Consider the following 22,411-nt stretch of genomic DNA (forward strand, 5'->3'; position numbering starts at 1 on the left):
GCCTTTTTTTAGGGAATTTTTTGGGATTTATTTTTGGGAGGTTTTGTTTGGGGATTTTTTTTTAGGGATGTTTTTAGGATTTTTTTTACTTTTGGGGGAATGTTTTGGGATTTTTTTATTTTTTGGGAGGTTTTGTTTGGGGATTTTTGAGGATTTTTTGGGGGAATTTTTTGTCTTTTTTTAGGGAATTTTTGGGATTTTTTTATTTTTTGGGAGGTTTTGTTTGAGGATTTTTTTTATTTTTTAGGGAATTTTTTAGGATTTTTTTTATTTTTGGGGGAATTTTTAGGGATTTTTTTTGGGGGGGATTTTTGAGGAGTTTTTGGGGGGAATTTTTTTGTCTTTTTTAGGGAATTTTTTGGGATTTCTTTTATTTTTGGGAGGTTTTGGTTGAGGATTTTTTTTTTACTTTTTTGGGGAATTTTTTAGGGATTTTTTTTATTTTGGGGGGAATTTTTTGGGATTTTTTTTATTTTTTGGGAGGTTTTGTTTGAGGATTTTTTTTAATTTTTGGGGAAAATTTTTTGGGATTTTTTTTATCTTTTGGAGAAATTTTTGAGATTTTTTTTATTTTTTGGGAGGTTTTGTTTGAGGATTTTTTTTTATTTTTGGGGAAAATTTTTTGGGATTTTTTTTTTATCTTTTGGAGGAATTTTTGAGATTTTTTTTATTTTTGGGAGGTTTTGTTTGAGGATTTTTTCTATTTTTTAGGGAATTTTTTAGGATTTTTTTTTATTTTGGGGGGAATTTTTTAGGATTTTTTTTTATTTTTTGGGAGGTTTTTGGGGATTTTTTGAGGATTTTTGGAAGGGAAAATGAGGGAAAAAAAGAGAATTGAAGGAAAAAGAAAAGGTGGGGAAAATGGGATTTGGGGAAATGGGAATTTGGGGAAAAAGAAAAATTGGGAAAAAAGGGAATTAGGGGGAAAAAAGGAAAATTGGGGAAAATGGGATTTGGAGGGGAAGGGAAAATGAGGAAAAAAAGGAGAATTTTAGGGAAAAAAATAAAATTGGGAAAAAAGGGAATTGGGAAATTGGGAGGAAAAGGGAAAATTGGGGAAAAGGAAAAATCAGGAAAAAAAGGAATTGAGGAAAAAAGGAAAATTGGGGAAAAAATTAAATTGGGAAAAAAGGGAATTGGGGGAAATAGGAATTGGGGGAAAAGGGAAAATGAGGAAAAAAAAAAGGAGAATTTGAGGGGAAAAACACAAAACTGAGGAAAATGGGAACTGGGGGGAAGGGAAAATGAGGAAAAAAAAGCAGAATTTTGGGGAAAAAGAAAAATTGGGGAAAAGGGGAATTGGGAAAAAAGGAAAATTGGGGGAAAAGGGGGGAACACCCCAAAGGATCCCACTCAGATCCCCCCAAATTTCCCCTCAGATCCCCCCAAATTTCCCCTCAGATCCCCCCAAATTTCTCCTCAGATCCCCCCAAATTTCCCCTCAGATCCCCCCAAATTTCCCCTCAGACCCCCCCAAATTTCTCCTCAGATCCCCCCAAATTTCCCCTCAGATCCCCCCAAATTTCCCCTCAGACCCCCCCAAATTTCCCCTCAGATCCCCCCAAATTTCCCCTCAGATCCCCCCAAATTTCCCCTCAGACCCCCCCAAATTTCCCCTCGGATCCCCCCAAATTTCCCCTCAGACCCCTCAGAGCCCCTCAACCCCCATTATCCCCTCATGAACCCCAAATTTCCCCCCACAGAACCCCTCCACTCTCCCAAAGTACCCCCAAAACCTCCCTCCCAAATTTCCCCTCAATCCCCACAAACCCTCCAAAAACTTTCCCCCCTCACAAACCCCTCACAACTCCCCTCAGACCCCTCCACTCCCCCATCTCCCTCCACCATCCCCTCAAATCTCCTCCTTCACTCCCTCCCACCCTCTAAAATCCCCCTAAACCTCTAAAAAAACCCAAATTCCCGTCCCGTCCTCACCGCTCCCACGCGCGCTAAGCCGGCTCCCGCCGCCGCCGCCGCTACCACAGAGAAACCGGAAGTGGGGCCGGAAGTGGGGCCAGTGCGGCGCTCTGGCCGCTCCGGCACCGACCATAGAGACGCCGGAAGTGAGACCGGAAGTGAGGCCGGAAGTGTGGCCAGAGAAGCGCTCTGGCCGCTCCCACAGTGACCATAGAGACACCGGAAGTGAGGCCGGAAGTGGGGCCAGAGCGGCACTCCTGGAGCCGCTCTGGCCGCTCCTGCACCGACCATAGAGATACCGGAAGTGAGTCCGGATGTGGGGCCAGAGCGGCACTCCTGGAGCCGCTCTGGTCTCTCCCTCACCGACCATAGAGACGTTGGGTCCTCCAGCGGAGCCGGGACTCGAACCCGGGTCCTCCAGAGGTACTCCCCAAAATCCCACCCCGCTTCTGGGGGGATTTGGCGGGGTTGGAGGGGTCCAGGGGGGTCCTGGGTACCCCCAAAAGGGGTTGGATCCCATGGGGAGGGTCTGGAGGGGTTCTGGACTCCCCTAAATTGGGCTGCACCCCATAGAGAGCCTATGGACCCCCCAAATGGGGTGGGACCTATAGGGGTCTATGGGACTTCTGCTCCCGCAGTGCCTCCCAGTGCCCCCCAGTAACCCCCCAGTGCATCCCAGTGCCCCCCCAGTGCCCTCCGGTACCCTGCACTGTCCTCCCAGTGCCTCCCAGTACCTCCCAGTATCCCCCCAGGCTGTTCCAGTGCCTCCCACTGCCTCCCAGTCCCTCCCAGTCCCCTTCCCAGTCCTCCCCCAGTCCCTCCCAGTATCTCCCAGTACCTCCCAGTACCTCCCAGTCCCCTTCCCAGTCCCCCCCAGTCCCTCCCAGTATCTCCCAGTACCTCCCAGTGCATCCCACTGCCTCCCAGTCCCTCCCAGTACCTCCCAGTATCCCCCATTGCCCTCCCAGTACCTCCCACTTCCTCCCAGTCCTTCCCAGTCCCCCCCCCCAGTCCCTCCCAGTATTTCCCAGTATCCCCCAGTGCCCTCCCAGTACCTCCCAGTGCATCCCAGTCCTTCCCAGTCTCCTTCCCAGTCCCCCCCCAGTCCCTCCCAGTATCTCCCAGTCACTCCCAGTGCCCCCCAGTCCCAAATCCAAGACTCCAGCTCCATCTCCACCTTTATTGCCCCCATTCCCACCCCCGGGGGAATCACTGGGGTGCTGGCCCAGGTGTGCCCAGGTGTGCCCAGGTGTGTCCAGGTTTCTCCAGGTGTGTCCAGGTGTGTCCAGGTGTATCCCAGGTTTCTTCAGATGCTGTTCCAGGTGTGCCCAGGTGTGCCCAGGTGTGCCCAGGTGTATCCCAGGTTTCTTCAGGTGTGTCCAGGTGTGCCCAGGTGTATCCCAGATTTCTTCAGGTGCTGTTCCAGGTGTGTCCAGGTGTGTCCAGGTGCCGGGGGGGGTCAGTGTTCGTCCCCCTGCTCGCCCAGGGCCAGCAGCAGCAGCAGCCCCCAGCCCCCGAGCAGCCCCAGGCTCTGCAGGGCCAGCAGCACCCAGGGCCGGTGGCTGCGCACCGACAGCATGGCTGGCACCTGTGGGACACCTGAGAGTCACCTGGGGCACCTGAGAGTCACCTGGGGGCATCTGAGATACCTGAGTGTCACCTGAGAGTCACCTGAGAGTCACCTGGGGCACCTGAGTGTCAGCTAGGGGCACCTGAGAGTCACCTGAATGTCACCTGACTGTCAGCTAGGGGCACCTGAGAGTCACCTGGGGCACCTGAGATACCTGAGAGTCACCTGAGTGTCACCTGAGTGTCACCTGAGTGTCACCTGAGAGTCACCTGAGTGTCACCTGAGCATCACCTGAGAGTACCTATGGGATACCTGTGGGGACCTACGGGCACCTGAGCATTGTCCCCATGCCCCCAATGTCCCCAATGTCCCCAATGTCCCCAGTGCCCCCAATGTCCCCAATGTCCCCACTGTCCCCAATGTCCCCAACGTCCCCAATGTCCCCAGTGTCCCCACTGTCCCCAGTGTCCCCAATGTCCCCAGTGCCCCCAGTGTCCCCATGTCCCTCACCATGTGACACAGCGCCAGGTGCGTCAGGAAGCCCCAACGTCCCCAATGTCCCCAATGTCCCCAGTGTCCCCGTGTCCCTCACCATGTGACACAGCGCCAGGTGCAGCAGGAATCCCCAGTGTCCTCCATGTCCCCAATGTCCCCAATGTCCCCAATGTCCCCAGTGTCCCCGTGTCCCTCACCATGTGACACAGCGCCAGGTGCAGCAGGAATCCCCAATGTCCCCAATGTCCCCAATGTCCCAGTGTCCCCATGTCCCTCACCATGTGACACAGCGCCAGGTGCAGCAGGAATCCCCAATGTCCCCAGTGTCCCCAATGTCCCCATTGTCCCCATGTCCCTCACCATGTGACACAGCGCCAGGTGCAGCAGGAATCCCCCTCCCACGGCCGCCAGCCAGGTGCGGGCAGCGGGGGCTGTCCCCAGGGCCAGCCCGGCCACCACCCCCGGCACCACCGGCACCGCCGCGGCCACCGCCAGCGCCACCACCCGCCGTGTCCCCAGGCCGGACTGCGACAGCACCAGCGCGTCACCTGCGGGGGGACAGTGACACTGAGAGCGCTGAGGGGACAGTGACAGTGAGAGTGCTGAGGGGACAGTGACAGTGACAGCACTGAGGGGACAGAGACACTGAGAGTGCTGAGGGGACAGTGACAGTGACAGCACTGAGGGGACAGTGACAGTGAGAGCGCTGAGGGGACAGTGACAGTGACAGCACTGAGGGGACAGTGACAGTGACAGCACGGAGGGGACAGTGACAGTGACAGCACGGAGGGGACAGTGACAGTGAGAGTGCTGAGGGGACAGTGACAGTGACAGCACTGAGGGGACAGTGACACTGAGAGCACTGAGGGGACAGTGACAGCACTGAGGGGACAGTGACAGTGACAGCACGGAGGGGACAGTGACAGTGAGAGCACTGAGGGGACAGTGACAGTGAGAGCACTGAGGGGACAGTGACAGTGAGAGAGATGAGGGGACAGTGACAGCACGGAGGGGACAGTGACAGTGAGAGCACTGAGGGGACAGTGACAGTGAGAGAGATGAGGGGACAGTGACAGCACTGAGGGGACAGTGACAGTGAGAGCACTGAGGGGACAGTGACAGTGACAGCACTGAGGGGACAGTGACACTGAGAGTGCTGAGGGGACAGTGACAGTGACAGCACTGAGGGGACAGTGACACTGAGAGTGCTGAGGGGACAGTGACAGCGACAGCACTGGGGGGGGGTTGCTCCCAGGCCCCGCCCCCAGGCCAAACCCCACCCCTTATCCCCAGACCACGCCCCTTTCATCAGGCCCCGCCTCTTTCCCCGAAGCCCCGCCCCTTACTGAGCGCGCGCGGCAGCTCGTGCAGCGCCAGCCCCGCCCCCTTCCCCAGGCCCCGCCCCCTTCCCCCAAGCCCCCGCCCCTTCTCCCCAAAGCCCCACCCCTTCCTGATTGCGCACGGCAGCTCGTGCAGTGCCAGCCCCGCCCCCTTTCCCAAGGCCCCGCCCCCTTCCCCGAAGCCCCGCCCCTTACTGAGCGCGCGCGGCAGCTCGTGCAGTGCCAGCCCCGCCCCCGCGGCCGCCCCCGCGCTCCCGGAAGCGGCGAAGGCGGAGCCGAGCGCGAGCCCGTCCGCCAGGCGGTGAATGGCGCCCCCTGCCGACAGCAACAGCGCCTGCGCGCGGCCCGAGCCTGCGGGACGGACACACGGACACGGGACGGACACACGGACACGGGAGGGACACACGGACAGACACGGGATGGACACACGGACATGGGAGGGGCACGGGATGGACACACGGACACGGGATGGACACACGGACACGGGACGGACACACGGACACGGGAGGGGCACGGGATGGACACACGGACACGGGAGGGACACACGGACATGGGAGGGACACACGGACACGGGATGGACACACGGACATGGGAGGGACACACGGACAGACACGGGATGGACACACGGACACGGGACAGACACACGGACACGGGATAAACACGGGAAAGACACACGGACACGGGAGGGACACATGGACACGGGATGGACACACGGACACGGCGATGGACACACGGACACGGGACAGACACGGGATGGGCACGGGACGGACACACGGACACGGCGATGGACACACGGACACGGGACAGACACACGGACACGGGAGGGACACGGGATGGACACACGGACACGGGACGGACACACGGACACGGGAGGGACACGGGATGGACATGGGACAGACACAGGACAGACACACGGACACAGGACAGACACACGGACACGGGACGGACACGGGACAGACACGGGACAGACACACGGACACGGGACAGACACACGGACACGGGACGGACACGGGACAGACACGGGACAGACACACGGACACGGGACAGACACACGGACACGGGACAGACACACGGACACGGGACAGACACACGGACACGGGAGGGGCACGGGATGGACACACGGACACGGGATGGACACACGGACATGGGAGGGACACACGGACACGGGAGGGACACGAGAGGGACACGGGATGGACACGGGATGGACAGACAGACAGACACGGGATGGACATGGGATGGACACGGGATGGACACGGGATGGACACGGGATGGACACGGGAGGGACACGGGAGGGACACGGGATACACCGGGACAGACACAGGACAGACAGACAGACACGGGATGGACACGGGAGGGACAGACAGACAGACACGGGACAGACAGACACGGGACAGACAGACACGGGACAGACAGACATGGGATAGACACGGGACGGACGGGGGGACACAGGACAGACAGAGGGACAGACAGGGACAGACAAGGGGACAGACAAGGGGACAGACAGGGGAGAGAGACAAGGGTCACCACGGGTCACCCACGGGCACCTACGGACACACCTGGGGACACGTGGTGACACTCACAGGTGACCCACAGGACACCTGGGGACCCCCAAAAAGGACTCGGGGTCACCTGGGGACACCCACAGGACACCTGGTGACACCCCCAGGTGACCCACAACTACCTGGGGACGCCCCGAAAAGGACTCAGTGCCACCAGGTGACACCCGGGGGTCCCCTCTGTCCCCTCCCCATCCCGGGGGTCCCCTCTGTCCCCTCCCCATCCCCTCTGTCCCCTCCGTGTCCCCTCTGTCCCCTCCCCATCCCCTCTGTCCCTCTGTCCCCTCTGTGTCCCCTCTGTGTCCCCTCTGTCCCCTCCCCGTCCCGGGGGGTCCCCGCAGCGCCCGCAGGTGGCGCTGGGCGCGGCTACCGCGCGCACGGCCCAGTGGCCTAATGGACAAGGCATCAGCCTCCGGAGCTGGGGATTGTGGGTTCGAGTCCCACCTGGGTCGGGTCAGCCTTTTACCTGGGGGGGGGGATTGGGAATTTGGGGGGATTTGAGGGTTTTCGGGAGAATTCGAGGAATTTTGGAGAGTTTGGGGGGGGATTTGGGGAATTTTGGAGGAGATTTGAAGAGTTACGGGGGGAATCTGGGGATATTTGGAGGGGATTTGGGGAATTTTGGGGGGATTTTGGGAGTTTTGGGGTGAATTTGGGGAGTTTTGGGGGAGATTTGGGGAGTTTTGGGGGGAATTTGAGGATTTTCTAGGGGGATTTAAGGAATTTTTTGAGAGAATTTGGGGAGTTTGGGGGGGGGCTTGAAGAGTTTTGGAGGAGATTTTGGGAGTTTTGGAGGGGATTTGGGGCATTTTGGAGGGAATTTGGGGAGTTTTGGGGGGATTTAAGGATTTTTTTGGGGAAATTTGGGGAGTTTTGGAGGGGATTTGGGGATTTTGGGGGGAATTTCAGGGGTTTTGGGTGAATTTGAGCAATTTTGGGGGAAATTTTGGGAGTTTTTGGGGGGGATTTGGGGAGTTTTGGGGAGAATTTGAGGAATTTTGGGGAGAATTTGAGGAATTTTGAGGTGAATTGGGAGAGTTTTGGGGTGAATTTGGGGAGTTTTGGGGGAATTTGAGGATTTTCGGGGGATTTGAGGAATTTTTGGAGGGAGATTGAGGAATTTTTGGGAGAATTTGAGGAGTTTTGCGTGAATTTGAGGAGTTTTGGGGGGAATCTGAAGATTTTTTCGGGGGATTTAAGGAATTTTTGGAGAGAATTGGAGGAATTTTGGGGTAAATTTGAAGATTTTGGGGTGAATGTTCAGAATTTGGGGGCCGTACCGTGATTCCTCAGCTCCTCCGTGCTCTGGGCGGGCTCGGGGCTGGGCTCTCCACCCTTCACCTGAGGAGGGGGAGGAGCTGCTGTACCCAAAATCCCCCTCCCCATGTCCCGTTAACCCCCCCAGACCCAATAAACCCCAAAATCCCCTCCCCCAACCCAAAATCCCCCCCCAAAATCCCCCAAATTTTCACTACGGTATGTCCCCGAACTCCCAGACCCCCAAATTCCACCCCCCAAAATTCCTCCCCCCCATGTCTCCCCCACCGTGTCCCCCCGTGTCCCCCCCCATGTCCCCAATGTCCCCGTGTCCCCCCCGTGTCCCCTCCCTGTCCCTGTGACTCCAATGTCCCCGTGTCCCCTCCCTGTCCCCCCAATGTCCCAATGTCCCCAATGTCCCCGTGTCCCCCCCGTGTCCCCTCCCTGTCCCTGTCCCTGCCCCTGTCCCTGTCCCCCCCGTGTCCCCCCTAATGTCCCCATGTCCCCCCCCGTGTCCCTTCCCTGTCCCTTCCCTGTCCCTGTCCCCTCCCTGTCCCCCCCATGTCCCCCCAATGTCCCCGTGTCCCCGTGTCCCTTCCCTGTCCCTTCCCTGTCCCTGTCCCCTCCCTGTCCCCCCCATGTCCCCCCAATGTCCCCGTGTCCCCGTGTCCCTTCCATGTCCCCCCATGTCCCAATGTCCCAATGTCCCCGTGTCCCCCCGTGTCCCCTCCCTGTCCCCCAAATGTCCCAATGTCCCCGTGTCCCCTCCCTGTCCCTCCCATGTCCCCCCATGTTCCCCCTCAATGTCCCCCTGTCCCCCCCATGTCCCCCCCATGTCCTCCCCTGTGTCCCCCCCATGTCCCCCCGTGTCCCCTCCCTGTCCCTGTCCCCCCCATGTCCCCTCCATGTCCCCCCCATGTCCCCTCCCTGTCCTCCCCGTGTCCCCCCCAATGTCCCCATGTCCCCAATGTCCCCGTGTCCCCCCCGTGTCCCCTCCCTGTCCCTGTCCCCGCCCTGTGTCCCCCCCATGTCCCCAATGTCCCCCCGTATCCCCTCCCTGTCCCTGTCCCCCCCAATGTCCCCATGTCCCCCGTGTCCCCCCATGTCCCCGTGTCCCCCCCGTGTCCCCCCCGTGTCCCCTCCCTGTCCCTGTCCCGCCCCGTGTCCCCCACCATGTCCCCTCCCTGTCCCCCCCATGTCCCCTCCATGTCCCCCCCAATGTCCCCATGTCCCCCCCGTGTCCCCCCCGTGTCCCCTCCCTGTCCTCCCTCGTCCTCCCCCGTCCCCCCATGTCCTCCCCGTCCCCTCCCTGTCCCCGTGTCCCCTCCCTGTCCTCCCCATGTCCCCCCAATGTCCCCCCCAATGTCCCCCATGTCCCCGTGTCCCCCCGTGTCCCCACCTCCGTGTCGCCGTGTCCCATGCCCCCCAGCGCTCTCTCCAGCACGAATCCCCCGTAGAGCCCCCCCAGGACCCCCAGCAGCTCCCAGGGGGGTCCGCCCGTGTCCGCGTGTGTCCCCTCCGCGTGGCTGTGGATCCCCAGCGCCTGTGGGGACACCGAGGGACACCGGGGGTGACATCGGTGTCACCACCCCCACCCGGTGTCACTCATGTCCCCCCTGTCACCGCTTTGTGTCCTCAATGTCCCCCCACCCTTGTTCTTGCCATCCCCCCGATGTCCCCCGTGTCCCCTCAATGTCCCCGTAATGTCCCTGCCATCCCCCCAATGTCCCCCGTGTCCCCAGTGTCCCCTCAATGTCCCCCCACACGCTGTCCCCCCACCCAGTGTCCCCTCACCTCCGTGTCCCCCTGTCCCTCCTGTCCCCAATGTCCCCCCTATCCCCGTGTCCCCACTGTCCCCACTGTCCCCCCTGTCCCCAATGTCCCCCTGTCCTTCCTGTCCCCCAATGTCCCCGTGTCCCCGTGTCCCCACTGTCCCCGCAATGTCCCCCTAGTCCTTCCATTCCCGCTGTCCCCTCTGTCCCCTGGATGTCCCCATTGTCCCCTGGGTGTCCCCGTGTCCCCGCTGTCTCCGCTGTCCCCCCGTGTCCCCTCTGTCCCCTCGCTGTCCCCGCTGTCCCCTGGGTGTCCCCACTGTCCCCTGGGTGTCCCCGCTGTCCCCCCCGTGTCCTCACTGTTCCCGCTGTCCCCTGGGTGTCCTCGCTGTCCCCCTGTGTCCCCACGGTCCCCCCGCTGTCCCCCAGTGTCCCCCCTGTCCCCTCTGTCCCCTGGATGTCCCCACTGTACCCCCGCTGTCCCCGCTGTCCCCCCGCGTCCCCGCTGTCCCCCCGCTGTCCCCCCGCTGTCCCCACAATGTCCCCGCTGTCCCCACCTGTGGCAGCACGTGCAGCAGCGCGTCCCCGCTGAGCGCCCCGGCCGCCAGCCCGTCCAGCAGGGGGCGCCACCAGCGCCGGGGACACCCGCGACATCGGCGACATCCTTGGGGACACCGCGAGCACAGGGGACAGCGGGGACACAGCACCAGGGCCAGCGCCACCAGCGGCACCAGCGCCAGCCCCAGCGCCGTCAGTGTCCCCAACAGGTACCCTGCGACAGGGACACGGGGTCAGCGACAGGGACAGGGACACGGGGACATTGTCCCCAGCAGGTACCCTGCGACAGGGACACGGGGTCAGGGACAGGGACACGGGGACAGCGACAGGGACAGGGACAGGGACACGGGGTCAGGGACAGGGACAGGGACATGGGGACAGGGACAGGGGTCAGGGACAGGGACAGGGACAGGGACAGGGGTCAGGGACAGGGACAGGGACAGGGACATGGGGACAGGGACAGGGGGACAGGGACATGAGGACAGCGACAGGGACAGGGACATGGGGACAGGGACAGGGACACGGGGTCAGCGACAGGGACAGGGACATGGGGACAGTGACAGGGACACGGGGTCAGGGACAGGGACAGGGACATGGGGACAGTGACAGGGACAGGGACGGGGACAGGGACACGGGGACAGGGACACGGGGACAGGGACAGGGACAGGGACGGGGACAGGGACACGGGGACAGGGACAGGGACACGGGGACAGGGACACGGGGTCAGGGATAGGGACAGGGACAAGGGGACGAGGACAGGGATGAGATAGGGACATGAGGACACGGGGACACGGGGACAGCGACAGGGACAGGGACAGGGACACGAGGACACGGGGACACGGGGTCAGGGATAGGGACACGGGGACAGGGACAGCGACAGCGACAGCGATCGGGACAGGGACAGGGAGGGGACAGCGACAGGGACACGGGGACAGTGTCCCCAGCGAGCACCCTGTGACAGGGACACGGGCGCAGGGGGACAGCAGGACACTGCCCCAGCCCTGTCATTGTCCCCATCTCTGTCCCCTCCCTGTCCCTGTCCCTTCCCTGTCCCCCTCCCTGTCCCCCTCCCTGTCCCCTCGCTGTCCCCTCGCTGTCCCCTCGCTGTCCCCACTCACTCTGGCCGAGCTGCTCCGCAGTCTCGGTGCTGTTGGTGGCCGTGGGGACAGTGGCATTGTCACCGCTGTCCCCCGAGCTGGGCACCGTGGGGCTGTGGTGGCTCTCGGTGTCCCTGGGGTTGATGTCACCGTGCCAGCTGTCCGTGTCCCCACGCGGGGTGCTGACGTCACCGCTGTCCCCACGATGAGTGTCCGTGTCCCCGCAGAGGGTGTCGATGTCACCCGTGTCCCCACAGTGCCAGGTGTCCCCACGCTGGCTGGCGGTGTCCCCGCACCGCGGGCTGGCCGTGTCCCCGCTGTCCCCGCTGTCCCCAGGGCAGAGGTGGCGGCCACGCAGCACCAGGACCCCGAGTGCCACCAGCACCCGTCCTGTCCCCACCCTTGGGGACACTTCAGAGGTGGCAGCCAGCACCCCCTGAGCGTCCACGCAGGCCTGTGACACCCAAATGTCACCGTGTCACCCTCGGGTCACCTCGGTGTCACCGTGTCACCCACCGTGACATGAGGGGCTGGGCAGTGGTGGCTGTGACAGGTGTGTCACCTCCCCAGTGACATTTGTCACCTGTCTGTGCCCTGCAGCCACCTGTCACCTCCTGCAGCAGTGGCCATGACGTGTCACCCGTGTCCCCTCGATGTCCCCAATGTCCTCAGTGTCCCCAATGTCCCCCCAATGTCCCCAGTGTCCCCAATGTCCCCACTGTCCCCACTGTCCCCAGTGTCCCCAGTGTCCCCAATGTCCCCACTGTCCCCACTGTCCCCAGTGTCCCCAGTGTCCCCAATGTCCCCACTGTCCCCAATGTCCCCACTGTCCCCATTGTCCCCCAATGTCCCCACAGTCCCCACGTCCCCAGTGTCCCCAGTGTCCCCATTATCCCCCAATGTCCCCAATGTCCCCAGGGTCCCCATTGTCCCCCAGTGTCCCCAATCCCTCCAGTGTCCCCACTGTCCCCACTGTCCCCACTGTCCCCAATCCCTCCAGTGTCCCCAATGTCCGCACTGTCCCCACTGTCCCCAATGTCCCCATTGTCCCCACACCCCCATGTCCCCGTGTCCCCTCACCTCGTGGCTGTTGTCACCGCGATAGTTGGGCTCGATGGCCGCCAGCAGCTCGGCCACCTCCGGCAGTCCAGGGCCACCACTGCCAGTGACAGTGACAGTGACATTGCCGGTGACATCGGCGGTGACATTCCCGGTGACATTCCCGGTGACATCGGTGGCAAACTCGCGGTGCAGGGCACGGACACGGCTGGCCCAGGACCCCGTGGTGGCCTCAGTGTCACCATCGGTGTCCCCATCGGTGTCCCCATCGGTGTCCCCATCGGTGTCCCCGCAGGTGCCCGGGGGGTCCCTGAGCGTGGCCACCACGGCTGCCCCCAGCCAGGACAGCTCGGTGGCCCCGAGCCCGGCGGTGTCACCCGGGGCCTTCCCGGCCAGGGACAGCAGCGCTGGCACCGAGGGACACTGCGGGGACAGGGGACAGCGTCAGGGGGGACAAGGGACAGGGAGGGACAGGGAGGGACAGGGTGGGATGGGGGACAGGAGCATGGTGTGGAAAATACAGCAGGGCGTGGCACAGGTGACATGGGACGGGACAGGTGACACAGGACAGGTGACACACACAGGACAGGTGACACACAAGGGACAGGTGACACACACAGGACAGGTGGCACAACACAGGTGGCGCAATTGGGACAGGTGACACACACAGAACAGGTGACACAGGACAGGTGGCACACACAGAACAGGTGGCACACACAGGACAAGTGACACAACACAGGTGGCGCAATTGGGACAGGTGACACACACAGAACAGGTGACACAGGACAGGTGGCACACACAGGACAGGTGGCACACACAGGACAAGTGACACACACAGGACAGGTGACACAGGACAGGTGGCACATACAGGACAGGTGACACAGGACAGGTGACACACAGAGAACAGCTGACACAGGACAGGTGACACAGGACAGGTGGCACACACAGGACAGGTGACACACACAGAACAGGTGGCACACACAGGACAGGTGACACACACAGAACAGGTGACACAGGACAGGTGGCACACACAGGACAGGTGACACAGGACAGGTGACACACAGAGAACAGCTGACACAGGACAGGTGACACAGGACAGGTGGCACACACAGGACAGGTGACACAGGACAGGTGGTACAATTGGGACAGGTGACACAGGACAGGTGGCACACACAGGACAGGTGACACAGGACAGGTGGCACAATTGGGACAGGTGACACAGGACAGGTGGCACACACAGGACAGGTGGCACACACAGGACAGGTGACACAGGACAGGTGACACACACAGGACAGGTGACACAGCACAGGTGGCACAGGACAGGTGGCACACACAGGACAGGTGACACACAAGGGACAGGTGACACAGGACAGGTGGCACATACAGGACAGGTGGCACACACAGCACAGGTGACACAGGACAGGTGGCACACACGGGAGACGTGGCACTCATGGCATGGCACACACGGCACAGGTGGCATTTGTGACATGGCACAGGTGGCACACCCAGGGCACACGGCACCGCCTACCTGTCCCACACAGCTCAGTGACAAAGGTGACACGGCACAAGCGTCACAGCACAGGTGGCACAGGTGGAACACAACGTGTGGCACGCATGGCACACATGGCACAGGTGGCATACATGGCACAGGTGACACGGGGCAAGTGACACAGCAAAGGTGACACAAATGGCCTGGCACACATGGCACACGCTGCACAGGTGGCACAGGTGGCACAGGTGACGCAGCAAAGGTGACACAAATGGCCTGGCACAAGTGGCACAGGTAACACAGCACAGGGACACATGGCACCACCTGGCACATGGCACGGGTGGCACAGGTAACGCAGGTGACACAGCACAGGTGGCACAGGTGACACAGCACAGGTGACATAAATGGCCTGGCACAAATGGCACAGGTGGCACAGATGGCACAGGTGACACAGCACATGTAGCACACAGCATAGGTGACACAAATGGCCTGGCACAGGTGGCACAGGTAACACAGCACAGGTGGCACAGGTGACACAGCACAGGTGGCCCAGGTAATACAGCACAGGTGACATAAATGGCCTGGCACACACGACACACACAGCACAGGTGGCACAGGTGGCACAGCACAAATGGCACAGGTAACACAGCACTCATGGCACAAATGGCACGGGTAACAGCACAGGTGGCACACACAGCACAGATGGAACAGGTGGCACAGCACAAGTGGCTCACATAGCACAGGTGACACAAATCACCTGGCAGAGGTGACACAGGTGACACAGCACAAATGGCACAGGTAACACAGCACAAGTGGCACACAGCACAGGTGACACAAATCGCCTGGCACACATGGCACAGGTGACACAGCACAGGTGCACACGGCACCACCTGGCACATGGCACACATGGCACAGGTATCACAGGTGACACAGAGATGGCACAGGTGACACAGCACGTGTAGCACACAGCAAAGGTGACACAAATCGCCTGGCACACATGGCACAGGTAACACAGGTGACACAGCACAGGTGGCACAGGTAACACAGCACAGGTGACATAAATGGCCTGGCACACACGGCACACACAGCACAGGTGACACAGATGGCACAGGTGACACAGTACATGTAGCACACAGCACAGGTGACACAAATCACCTGGCACAGGTGGCACAGGTAACACAGCACAGGTGGCACACACAACACAGATGGCACAGGTGACACAGCACATGTAGCACACAGCACAGGTGACATAAATGGCCTGGCACACACGGTACACACAGCACAGGTGACACAGCACAAATGACACAGGTGACACAGCACAAATGGCACAGGTGACACAGCACACATGGCACACACAGCACAGGTGGCACAGGTGACACAGCACAAGTGGCACACAGCACATGTAGCACACGGCACAGGTGGCACAAATCGCCTGGCACAAATGGCACAGGTAACACAGCACAGGTGGCTCACACAGCACAGGTGACACAGCACCCAGCACAGGTGACATAAATGGCCTGGCACACACGGCACACACAGCACAGGTGACACAGATGGCACAGGTGACACAGCACAGGTGGCACACACAGCACAGGTGGCACAAATCGCCTGGTACAAATGGCACAGGTAATACAACACAGGTGGCACACATAGCACAGGTGGCATAGGTGACACAGTACAGGTGGCACAGGTGACACAGGTGACACAGCACAAATGGCACATGTAACACAGCACACATGGCACAAATGGCACGGGTAACACAGCACAGGTGACATAAATGGCCTGGCACACACGGCACACACAGCACAGGTGACACAGGTGGCACAGCACAAATGGCACAGGTAACACAACACAGGTGGCACACATAGCACAGGTGGCACAGGTGACACAGCACAAATGGCACAGGTAACACAGGTGACACAGCACAAGTGGCTCACATAGCACAGGTGACACAAATCACCTGGCAGAGGTGACACAGGTGACACAGCACAAATGGCACAGGTAACACAGCACAGGTGTACATGGCACCACCTGGCACATGGCACACATGGCACAGGTAACACAGGTGACACAGAGATGGCACAGGTGACTCAGCACATGTAGCACACAGCACAGGTGACACAAATCGCACAGGTAGCTCAAATGGCACAGGTGACACACTACAGGTGGCACAGATGACACAGCACAAGTGGCACACACGGCACACACAGCACAGGTGGCACACACAGCGCAAATGGCACAGGTAACACAGCACAGGTGACTCAGGTGACACAGCACAAGTGGCACACAGCACATGTAGCACACGGCACAGGTGGCACAAATCGCCTGGCACAAATGGCACAGGTAACACAGCACAGGTGGCTCACACAGCACAGGTGACACAGCACCCAGCACAGGTGACATAAATGGCCTGGCACACACGGCACACACAGCACAGGTGACACAGATGGCACAGGTGACACAGCACAGGTGGCACACACAGCACAGGTGGCACAAATCGCCTGGTACAAATGGCACAGGTAATACAACACAGGTGGCACACATAGCACAGGTGGCATAGGTGACACAGTACAGGTGGCACAGGTGACACAGGTGACACAGCACAAATGGCACATGTAACACAGCACACATGGCACAAATGGCACGGGTAACACAGCACAGGTGACATAAATGGCCTGGCACACACGGCACACACAGCACAGGTGACACAGCACAGATGGCACACATAGCACAGGTGGCACAGGTGACACAGCACAGGTAGCACACACAGCGCAGGTAACACAGCACACATGGCACACACAGCACAGGTACTCAGGTGACACAGCACAAATGGCACAGGTAACACAGCACAGGTGACTCAGGTGACACAGCACAAGTGGCACACAGCACATGTAGCACACGGCACAGGTGGCACAAATCGCCTGGCACAGGTGGCACAGGTGACACAGCACAAAAAGCTCAGGTAACACAGCACAGGTGCACACGGCACCGCCTGGCACATGGCACGGGTGACACGGGTGACACAGCACACACAGCACACATGGCACAGGTGGCACACACAGCACACACAGCACAGGTGGCACAGGTGGCACAGATGACACACTGCCACCCCCATCCCCCTCCCCACACTCCCCCCATCCCATCCCATCCCCCCCTCCCCTCCCCCCGCGCCATGCCCGGCAGTGCCAGCCGGACTTTGTCCCCGCGCTGTCGCCGTGTCCCCTGGCTGTCCCCGCGGCGCGGGCGCGGTCTCACCTCTCCGCACGGCCCTCGCGGGCACTGCGCACGGCCGGCCACCTGTGCCACGAGTTCCCGCAGCGTCCCGCCACCCAGGCGGCCCTCGCCCGACGCCACCAGCGCCTCCAGGGCCACCAGGGCCACCCGGGGGTCACCCCCGCCTCGTGTCCCCGGGGGCACGGCCAGCGCGGCCGGCAGAGCCAGGGCCAGCAGCAACCACGGCCAGGGCATGGCGGGGTGGTGGCGGCGCTGGTGGCAGGGCTGGTGGCGCTGGGGTGGCAGCGCTGGTGGCCGTTTGGGCACCGTGGGCCAGCGGGGCTGTAAAACCCGCCCGGGGCCGAGGTGCTGATTGGCCCGGGATGAGATTGGCCCGGGTTAACGATTCATTCACCCCGCGGGGCCCGGCCCGCACCCCGCCACGGCTCCGCGACACCCCCGGGACACCCCGAAAACACCCCCGGGACACCCCGAAAACACCCCAAAAACACCTGGGGACTCCTGGGACACCTCAGGGACACCTGGGACACCCCTAGCACACCCTTGGGACACGCCTGAGACATTCCTGGGACACCCAAGGCGCACCTGGGATATTCCTGAGACACCCCAGGGACATGAAATCCCCACCTGGGGACTTCTGGGACATTCCTGGGACACCCCAGGGACATCTGGGACACCCCACGGACACCCCTGGGATGCACCTGGGACATTCCTGGGACGGCCCAGGGCCACCAAATCCCCACCTGGGGACTTCTGAGACATTCCTGGGACACCCCTGGGACATCTGGGACACCCAATCCCCACCTGGACACCCCTGGGACACTCTCAGGACACCCAAGGGACACCCCAGGGACACCTGGGACATCCCTGGCACACCCTTGGGACACTCCTGGGACATCCTAGGACATTCCTGGGACACCCTTGGGACACCAAATCCCCACCTGGGGACTCTTGGGACATTCCTGGGACACACCCAAGACACCTGGGACACTCCAGGGATACCACTGGGATGCACCTGGGACATTCCTGGGACACCTCAGGGACACCAAATCCCCACCTGGGGACTCCTGGGACATTCCTGGGACACCCCTGGGACATGTGGGACACCCAATCCCCACCTGGACACCCCTGGGACACTCTCAGGACACCCAAAGGACACGCCAGGGACACCTGGGACACCCCTGGCACACCCTTGGGACACCCTGGGACATCCTAGGACATTCCTGGGACACCCAATCCCCACCTGGGACAACATTGGGACACCCCAGGGACACCCCAAAGGCACCTGGGACATCTGAGACACCCCTGGGACATCCTGGGACGTCCCTGGGACATCCTGGGACATCCCTGGCACACCCCAGGGACACCAAATCCCCACCTGGGGACTCCTGGGACATTCCTGGGACACCCCCCAGACACCTGGGACACCCCAGGGATACCCCTGGGATGCACCTGGGACATTCCTGGGACGGCCCAGGGCCACCAAATCCCCACCTGGGGACTCCTGGGACATGCTGGGATCACTTGGGACATCCCTGGGACACCCCTGGGACATGTGGGACACCCAATCCCCACCTGGACACCCCTGGGACACTCTCAGGACACCCAAGGGACACCCTAGGGACACCTGGAACATCTCTGGGATACCCTTGGGACACCCCTGGGACATCTCTGGGATACCCTTGGGACACCCCTGGGACACCCCTGGGACATCCTAGGACGTACCTGGGACACCTGGGACATCTCTGGGACACCTGGGACACACCAGGGACACCTCTGGGACACCTGGGACACCTGTGACACACCTGGGACACCCCTGGGACATCCCTGGGACACCTGGGACACCCCTGGGACATTCCTGGGACAACCCCCAGGACACCTGAGACATCCCTGGGACACCTGGGAGATCTCTGGGACACCCCTGGGACACCCCTGGGACATTCCTGGGACACCTGGGACACCCCTGGGACACCTCTGGGACACCTGGGACACCTGTGACACACCTGGGACACCCCTGGGACATCCCTGGGACACCTCTGGGACACCCCTGGGACATCCCTGGGACATTCCTGGGACACCTGGGACACCCCTGGGACATCCCTGGGACACCCCTGGGACAACCCTGGGACACCTGGGACATCTCTGGGACAACCCTGGGACACCTGGGACATCTCTGGGACACCCCTGGGACACCCCTGGGACATCCCTGGGACATCCCTGGGACCCCTGGGTTCCGATGTCACCTTTGGGACCCTTGAGCCACCTTTGGGTGTCAGGCTGTCCCCAAACCCTCACCAGGACGAGGACACAGCACAGGTGGCACAGGTGGCACAGGTGACCCGTGTCACACCTGTCACAGGTGGGCACATCCTGGCACGACACAGGTGTGACACACGTGGCACTGGTGACACAACACGGGGGTGGCATTTTTTGGGCATCAGTGACCCCGTGTGTCACCCACGCTGTGCCACACCCGGTGCCACGCGGCATCCTGGCACCTGTCACCTGTGTCACCTGTGTCACCTGTGCCACTCCATGACACACTGCCAGGCTGGAATTTGTCCCCAAGGCCACCCCCTCTCTCGCCACGGCCCAGGGTCGGTGTCACCTGTGGGTGTTGGGGACATCTGTGGGTGTTGATGTCACTTGTCACCGCATCCCCATGTCCATGTCCCCATGTCCCTGTGTCCCCATGTCCCTCTGTCTGCATGTCCATGCCAATGTCCCCATGTCCCTGTGTCCATCTGTCCCAGTGTCCCCATGTCCATCCTGGTGTCCCCATGTCCCTGTGTCCATCTGTCCCAGTGTCCTCATGTCCATCCCAATGTCCCCATGTCCATCCCAGTGTCCCCATGTCCCTGTGTCCATCTGTCCCCATGTCCCCATGTCCATCCCAATGTCCCCATGTCCATCCCAGTGTCCCCATGTCCCTGTGTCCATCTGTCCCCATGTCCCCATGTCCATCCCAATGTCCCCATGTCCATCCCAGTGTCCCCATGTCCCTGTGTCCATCTGTCCCCATGTCCCCATGTCCATCCCAGTGTCCCCATGTCCATCCTGGTGTCCCCATGTCCTTGTGTCCATCTGTCCCAGTGTCCCCATGTCCATCCTGGTGTCCCCATGTCCATCCTGGTGTCCCCACGTCCCTGTGTCCATCTGTCCCAGTGTCCCCATGTCCATCCCAGTGTCCTCATGTCCCTGTGTCCATCTGTCCCAGTGTCCCCATGTCCATCCCCATGTCCCTGTGTCCATCTGTCCCCATGTCCATCCCAGTGTCCCCATGTCCCCATGTCCCCACGTCCCCATGTCCATCCCAGTGTCCCCATGTCCCCATGTCCCCACGTCCCCATGTCCATCCCAGTGTCCCCATGTCCATCCCAATGTCCCCATGTCCCTGTGTCCATCTGTGTCCATCTGTCCCAGTGTCCCCATGTCCATCCCAGTGTCCCCATGTCCCTGTGTCCATCTGTGTCCATCTGTCCCAGTGTCCCCATGTCCATCTGTCCCAATGTCCCCATGTCCATCCCAATGTCCCCATGTCCATTCCAGTGTCCCCATGTCCATCCCAATGTCCAAACCCCAGCTGACCCCACCCCTCCCCCCCGCTGTCCCGCGGTTCCTTTCCCACGGGGACATGGGGACTTTGCCCGGTGACAGCGCCAAGGTGGCACCAGGAAGTGCCACCAGCACCCTTGTCACACCCACCCAGGCTCAGGACACAACCGTTGATCCTAATTAGGGCTAATTAACCCTGAACATTCTGGTGACGTTTGGGGACAGGGGGACAAAGGGGACCATGGGGACATTTTGGGGCATTTTCCGGGAAAATCCAAGGAATTTGGGGGTTCAGGATCCGGCCCTTCCCACCCCACAGGACCCCCAGGAGCTCCAAAATGGTCAAAATCCCTTAAAACAGTGCAAAAATCCCTTAATTCGGGTTGAGATCCCCTAAGTCAGGCCTAACTCTGTTAATTCAGGTTGAAATCCCTTAATTCAGGTTGAGATCCCCTAAGTCAGGCCTAACTCTGCTAATTCAGGTTGAAATCCTTTAATTCAGGTTGAAATCCCCTAAGTCAGGCCTAACTCTCCTAATCCAGGTTAAAATCCCCTAAATCAGACCTAACTGCTAATTCAGGTTGAAATCCCTTAATTTAAGTTGAAATCCCTTAATTCAGGTTGAGATCCCTTAAGTGAGGCCTTACTCTGCTAATTCAGGTTGAGATCCCTTAAATCAGACCTAACTCTGCTAATTCAGGTTTAAACCCCTTAATTTAAGTTGAAATTCCTTAATTCAGGTTGAGATCCCTTAAGTAAGGCCTAACTCTGTTAATTCAGGTTGAAATCCCTTAATTCAGGTTGAGATCTCCTAAGTCAGGCCTAACTCTGTTAATTCACATTGAAATCCCTTAAATCAGGCCTAACTGTGCTAATTCAGGTTGAAATCCCTTAATTTAAGTGGAAATCCATTAATTCAGGTTGAGATCCCCTAAATCAGGCCTAACTTTGCTAATTCAGTTCAAATCCCTTAATTCAGGTTGAAATCCCCTAAATTAGACCTAACTCTGCTAATCCAGGTAGAAATCCCCTAAATCAGACCTAACTCTGCTAATTCAGGTTTAAATCCCTTAATTTAAATTGAAATCCCTTAATTCAGGTTGAGATCCCTTAAGTGAGGCCTTACTCTGCTAATTCAGGTTGAGATCCCTTAAATCAGACCTAACTGTGCTAATTCAGGTTTAAATCCCTTAATTTAAGTTGAAATTCCTTAATTCAGGTTGAGATCCCTTAAGTAAGGCCTAACTCTGCTAATTCAGGTTGAGATCCCTTAAATCAGGCCTAACTCTGCTAATCCAGGTAAAAATCCCCTAAATCAGACCTAACTCTGCTAATTCAGGTTTAAATCCCTTAATTTAAGTTGAAATTCCTTAATTCAGGTTGAGATCCCCTAAATCAGGCCTAACTCTGTTAATTCAGGTTGAAATCCCTTAATTCAGGTTGAAATCTCCCAAATCAGGCCTAACTCTCCTAATTCAGGTTGAAATCCCTTAATTTAAATTGAAATCCCTT

At 59.4% G+C, this 22,411-nt stretch overlaps 2 protein-coding genes and 1 non-coding gene across 3 annotated transcripts in view; 1 reads left to right on the plus strand and 2 right to left on the minus strand.

The window, feature by feature from the left end:
- CPSF1 (cleavage and polyadenylation specific factor 1) overlaps window positions 1–2,006 on the minus strand; it is a 72,380-nt gene extending 70,374 nt beyond the window's left edge. The window contains exon 1 of the mRNA XM_033072442.1: window positions 1,935–2,006. The gene's annotated coding sequence lies outside the window, so the exon portion shown is untranslated. The remainder of the gene's footprint in view (window positions 1–1,934) is intronic.
- SLC39A4 (solute carrier family 39 member 4) lies at window positions 1,950–17,578 on the minus strand. Its single transcript, XM_033064306.1, has 9 exons — window positions 17,366–17,578; window positions 12,643–13,044; window positions 11,584–12,016; window positions 10,465–10,679; window positions 9,535–9,678; window positions 8,159–8,219; window positions 5,518–5,673; window positions 4,343–4,530; window positions 1,950–1,976 (listed from the first exon to the last, which is right to left on the minus strand). Exons 1-9 carry the CDS (start codon window positions 17,576–17,578, stop codon window positions 1,950–1,952), a joined length of 1,839 nt encoding a protein of 612 aa, XP_032920197.1.
- On the plus strand, window positions 7,258–7,330 carry TRNAR-CCG. Its single transcript has one exon. It is a non-coding gene; the product is annotated as a tRNA-Arg (tRNA).
- Window positions 17,579–22,411: the final 4,833 nt, after the last annotated feature.

Source organism: Catharus ustulatus, chromosome 1 (genome assembly GCF_009819885.2).
Source record: "Catharus ustulatus isolate bCatUst1 chromosome 1, bCatUst1.pri.v2, whole genome shotgun sequence".
NCBI classification, from domain to species: domain Eukaryota; kingdom Metazoa; phylum Chordata; class Aves; order Passeriformes; family Turdidae; genus Catharus; species Catharus ustulatus.

Bases quoted from the DNA above. Each gene is read 5' to 3' on its own strand.
- SLC39A4 (XM_033064306.1), bottom strand. From the start codon at position 17,578: ATGCCCTGGCCGTGGTTGCTGCTGGCCCTGGCTCTGCCGGCCGCGCTG. The intron at 10,680-11,583 runs GTGAGTGGGGAC...TCCCTGTCGCAG, and splicing joins TGCGGAGCAGCTCGGCCAGA to GGTACCTGTTGGGGACACTG. The intron at 4,531-5,517 runs GTAAGGGGCGGG...GTCCCCCCGCAG, and splicing joins CGAGCTGCCGCGCGCGCTCA to GTGACGCGCTGGTGCTGTCG.